Genomic DNA, 5,442 nt, shown 5'->3' with positions numbered 1-5,442 from the left:
CACACACAGAGAGAGAGCCTACTTATAAGGTTATGATTTGACTGTCTTAATTAGCTTCAGGCAAAAACTTGGCACATCAAAGTATAGGAGTAAATTTTAACCTACAAAACAATTACAACTATTAATTAAACTCTCCTTGAGCCTGAGAGGTCAGAGAAAGGCTCTAATATAATTTAAGGACTTGGTGACCAAACAGAGAAAAAGTGAAATTGAAAAAAAAAAAAAGAAAGTATGACAACAGTCACTGCATTGGCAAAAGTAAATGTTGGGTCTATATTAAAAACCATTTAGAACTCATTCTAAACTCATGATTCGTCCTATTACTTAGTTGTATAATTTTCCAACAATCCAATCCGGTATACCACCTTACATTTGATTTTGTCTCATAAATCAAAAGTCCTAAAACACCTTCTCATGTACTGTTTGACTTGAACTTCCCTTTGTGATTTAGAGAAGGCAGGTATTATTAACCTCGTTTTACAGATGAGGACAATGAATTTCATACAGAGTTAACCTCTCCACATCAAGGTAGCTCTGACATAAATGGTTTGCCTGGATAGAAAGCTGTCAATCCTGGTCCAGAGTTCTTTCTGCTTCTCTGTATCAGAGATGGATCTCAGTGAGGGATCAATTAGATAGTATTTTGTTTTAAGCTGAAAGGATGGTGACTTAAAGCATGAATATCCCTCCAGTGTGGGTAATTCATTCAGATTTAGCACTAATGATAGTAGAAACTCCTATGCTGTCCTTTTCTGGACTCAAAAATTGAAGACTGCTCCCATTATAACCAACTTATCTACAGCCTCGAGTTAAAGGCAAGTTAGTCATTAGTGGACCCAAATGTTAGAAAGATGGGGAGAATATTCTGTACAGACGATGCCCTTAAGAATGGACCAGGGCCCCTAAATGACTTCTGTAAACAGGACACCCTGTCTTCCAAAATTCCTTTCTGTTAGGGCTTCCTCAACACCTAGGAGTAACACACAGTGCCTCCTCTGATAATTAGTCCTTGCTGTCGCTCCAGGGCAGAAATGCTTGACACCTGGCCTAGAGGCCATCTGTGCTGGAGGACGCTGCCACGCACCCGCCCTCTTGAAGTTCTCTGATGACCGCAACTTACCTGGCCGGGATGCTCTGGCCGGGCAGCTCTTCGTGCCAGCCCAAGACCTTTGAGGAAAAGAAGAAAACAAAACAAAACAAAACAACTTACCACCTTGGCCCAGTCCAAGAACAAGTGAAAGCACCCAGGCTGCCCAGAGGAACGAGGCGGGACCTCGCCGGTCGTTTTGCAGGCAGACAAATGCAGCGGTAAAAAAAGCCAGGGCCGAGCCACACATAATGCAAAACAGCCCGCCCCGCGCCCGCCGCCTGGCTGCTTTCCGGACGCGCGCTCGCGCCTCCCGGGCGCACCTCGGGGCCCGCGGGACGAGTGTCGCTAGGACGTTTTCCGCAGGCCTTGCAGGCTGACCCCGCGGCTCGGAGCAAGCGGTGCAGGTAAGCGGGCCTGGGCACCGCTCGGCATCTCAGGGCCCCTGCGGCCCTCCCGGCTCGGCACGGCGGGTCCCGCGGTCTCCGCGAGAAGCACCTCCTTCGACGGCCAAGGGCCCCGGCGGCGATTGGAGAGAGGGCTCTGCAAGGGTTCCGCAGCCTGCTCCGGGACAAAGAAAAGAGCTTTTGTTTCTCTCCAGCCGGTGGGGCTTCTGCTGCATAAATCAGCTTAGTGAAGAGCCAAACACAATCAAACCCAAACAAAGCCCGAAGCTGGGGGGGAAACCACCCTAATGTACATTCACTGGGTGATGCTGGATCTGTGGGAGGGGACGCCGGCGAGGTCGAGGGGAAAAAAGTCGATGGCGCATCAATCAGCGCAGTTTCTTCCACAGGTGGGCAGGGAGGTCAACTTCACTAGTTGCAGCTTTGCAGCCTTGCCTGCGGAGCAGCGGGCAAAGACAAGTCGGCAGCGTCCTGGCTGGCGAGGGAGGAAGCTCGGGATGCCAGCAACAGGGGGAGGCGACTCTGGGAGCTCCCTAGAAGCACCCGCCGACTCCCGCAGGCACAGAGAGAGGCATTGCCGCTCCCTGCCTGGCGGGTAGTGGGGCCCGCGGCTGCGAGGGCAGAAGGGGAGGTTCCGCCGGGTGCCGGAGCCCGGCTACGCGGGGCGGGGGCTGCGTGCCCTTGTCCTTTCGGCCCCAGTGCGCGGCTCAGGCGTCCCGCAGTCCAGAGCCCGAGTTGCTGGCACGCTCTGGGGTGCACACGGCGAGGATGCGAGAGAGGCGAGGGCGGCGATGGGCGGGAGAGGGGTGGTCCTGCTCTGGCCCCCCGGGGGGCTCCAGACCTGCGGGTAGCCGGGTACACTCAGGGCAGAGAGTTGCTAGGAAACCTCCCCACGCTACCGGAGCGCCTAGGCTCGGCTGCCCGCAGGCGCGGCTGCAGCCCGGGCAGGAGCAGCAGTAACAGCTCGGAGCAGCGTGGGCGGGACATTGGTGAGGCATGAAGTCACCACGGCCCACACTCGCTCTTTGTTTTGCTCACTCCAGCTCTTTTTTTCCCCCCTTGGCTCTGATAGTTGCCATTCCCATCGTTCACAAGAACTCCTGAAGCGTAGCCGCGCAACAGGAATGGCACGCCTCGTTCCCTTCTCCCTCCTCCCCTGAATCCTTGCACCCCAACGCTCGCGGGGGTGGTGGGAGACTCGCTCAGCGCCAGCAGCAGCTGCGAGCAAACCCCAATCTCTCACCCCCGCGCTGCTCGCCGCTTTGTTCGGAGATACTCACTGCCCCGCAGCTGCTGCATACAAAGTGGAGTCAAGGGACCTCCCCTGCCCCCAACGCCCTCTACTCAGCACTTTGCTTGCAGTTAGGAGCTCGTCCTCTGCCCCACCACAAGGCTGCGCCGGTCTCCCTAGCCTTTGGAGAGTTGGACCAGTCTGCAGGGGTTGTTCCCGGAGCGACCAGCCGAGATTTCTCGCTGCTCCTTCCCTACTCAAAACCTCAATCCTGGGCTGGACAGCCCTGTTTTTCCCCAGCGTCTGGTGGTGGCTCTGGGCTTTTGCAAGTTACAGTGGGTCTTTTGATCGTAAGCGTCACCTTCCCAGTAAACGGAACAAAGAAGTTACAGACAGCAGCTAAGTGGGGAGAGGGGAGCTAAGGAGAGAAGGTGGGAGGCGTTTCTGCCTGCTTGCAGCTCAGAAATTTAGGTGCAAGTAGGGTGCGGGTGTTATGCTGGGCAACTGTCCGGGAAGCAGCGCGCCTCCTCGGGTCCTGTCATTACCACGCTAAGTCGAGGGAAGGAACTCAGCCCCCCGCATTGGAAACAAGACAGTGTTTCCAGTTCAACATGGTGATGGTTCTCTTTTCCCTCTAGGGGCAGGAGTGATTCCCAGTCCAGAGGTTTGACCTCTCATTTTAATACAACACCCGTCTCTTACAGGCAACAGACCAGTCCAGCCAGGTCAAGGTGAAATATGCGGGAGTTTCCCCCCTTCTTATTTAATAGTTTCCGTCTCCTTATTTGTAGTTAAAAAAAAAAAAAAGGTAGGAGGCGTGCTCTCTCTCTCTTTCTTTCTGTTGACTGAGTGAATGGAAAGTACCTGGTTCATAAACCACAACATCGAAACTCCCCCTTTCAGGTGTGGACTGCACAGCGAGGTGCACAGAATTAGTTAAGCAAACCAGGAACCCAGCTAGAAAACTAAACGCGCCCTAGATCTACAAAGCAGGTCCCTTCAAGAGACCAAAGCCGTGATCCCAACCTTAGCAACATAATTCTACTACAGGTGATGTACTCTAAATAAATAGAAATAAATCCGGTTCCGCCTTAATTTTTCTTTTCTTTTCTTAGTTCCAAGTTCGAACAGTTATAGTTTTGTTTTTTGGTTGTCCTAAAGGAAAGACGTAAACATTAGTTAGGAAGGGTGTGAGGACTTGAAAATTTGAACACAAAGGTATCATAGTCAATATCTGATTAGTGACTGTTCCATTGGGCAGCCTGTGTATTTTCCAGGAGTTATGACACAGCCCTACTTAATGCAGCCACCCTTGAGACGTGCAGTGCTCCAGTCCAGTTAAAAAAAAAATTAAATCCCTCATTCCCGTAAGGGCATTGTCAGTACACTTTAAAGTGTCTATCACATCACCATTCCATGATATTCTAAAATACAACTCGTGATGCTGGGTTGTAAGTGGCAGTTACAGTAACAAATAACATAAATGTATGCAAACAAGAAACGATGCAACTTTATGAAATTGATGAGGTATGCACTAATTTTTGTAACTCTATATTTTTAGGTGTTGATATATTATATATACCAATCCAGAAAAACCATGTAGCAAGAGGAATAAAATGAAGTTCAGAAATCTGTTTCGGGAAATTTTGAAGCCCATTAGAAAGAAAGATTTCTACATTTTGTTACGTGAAATTCAAGCAAATATATGTCAGGTGCCAGTGCTATGGAGTTGTTGAAGAATAAGCACAATACCATTTATTACCACTTCTCAGTTGTAAAGAAGCTGTAACTCTGGTTGTTGAAATAAAATAAAATGAAATATCCTAGATGTGAGACTGACTCCTGCCAGTTATTTACAAACAAGTTATCTGCACATTTTGGGCTGTAAACAGAAAAATAAATTCTCCTGAAAGACTGTAAATCATCTTTGGGGTTTTCTTAAAGTAAATACAACTAGTGACCCAGGAACAAAAAGTTTGCTTGTTTCCAATAAATGTCACTGATCACCATAACTCATCCTTTTTCCTATAAGGAAATGTACAGCACATTTTAAAGAAATGCAGTATTGTTATCTTCGTCGTATTACCTGAAGAATTCTAATAAAGGAAAATTGTTTCAGAAGATGGTGACCTAATTAATTTCTGTTTTTCTATCATGTTTGGCTATCTTGCTTTGAAATTTCTGACAGCTAATTTTTCATCACTTGTGGTAATGAGAGGAAATGAAATTCACAGATAGTCTAAAAATAACATTTTAGTTATTCATTCCAGGCTTCCTATCATTAGAGTCTTTGAGCTGAGTTACTAAAAAGTCATAAAATGAGATGACTTAAATTTCTTCCCTACTCTTTTAACCTTAATTTCTCACAAAGTCAGTTTATGGTAAGAATGAATAAGCTATAGATAGGTAGCAGGAGTGACGGAGACATTCAGACTATTTTTTAAGAAAGGATCTTGCTATCTCACTATGTTGCCCAAACTGGCGTTGAACTCCTGGTTCAAGCTTGAACTCAAGCTATCCTCCCACCTCAACCTTGTGTGTAGCTGGGATTATAGGTGTAAGACACCACATACAGCTGTGGCTATTAACATGTTAACTAGATTTGCCCAAATTATTGATCTCACAGTGGCACGTACAGACACGTTAGAAATTTAGTGTGTTTAAAATTTTTGAAGTTGGGATCAGGGCCATTCAGTATGTTTTGGATATTCACAAAT

The 5,442-nt window shown here is 48.0% G+C and overlaps 1 protein-coding gene and 1 long non-coding RNA gene across 3 annotated transcripts in view; one reads left to right on the top strand and one right to left on the bottom strand.

The window, feature by feature from the left end:
- ITGB8 (integrin, beta 8) overlaps nt 1–2,442 on the bottom strand; it is an 85,406-nt gene extending 82,964 nt beyond the window's left edge. Inside the window, exons 1-2 of one of the 2 annotated variants that reach the window (XM_011944165.1) lie at nt 1,586–2,442; nt 1,121–1,167 (exon numbers count right to left, since the gene is read on the bottom strand). Coding sequence is in view for 1 of the 2 variants with exons in the window: in XM_011944164.1 (XP_011799554.1) it covers nt 1,211–1,337 (127 nt within the window). In the remaining variant the exon portion in view is untranslated. Of the gene's footprint in view, nt 1–1,120; nt 1,168–1,210 lie in introns of both variants that reach the window. The other variant, XM_011944164.1, reaches the window with a different exon arrangement.
- Nucleotides 1,382–4,845, top strand: LOC105513319. The gene is made up of 4 exons (XR_001001993.1): nt 1,382–1,494; nt 3,364–3,456; nt 3,629–3,775; nt 4,287–4,845. It is a non-coding gene; the product is annotated as an uncharacterized LOC105513319 (long non-coding RNA).
- The last annotated feature ends 597 nt before the right edge of the window (nt 4,846–5,442 follow it).

Source organism: Colobus angolensis, unplaced genomic scaffold (genome assembly GCF_000951035.1).
Source record: "Colobus angolensis palliatus isolate OR3802 unplaced genomic scaffold, Cang.pa_1.0 Scaffold229, whole genome shotgun sequence".
Lineage (NCBI taxonomy): Eukaryota > Metazoa > Chordata > Mammalia > Primates > Cercopithecidae > Colobus > Colobus angolensis.
This window is presented reverse-complemented; position numbering and strand designations above follow the sequence as displayed.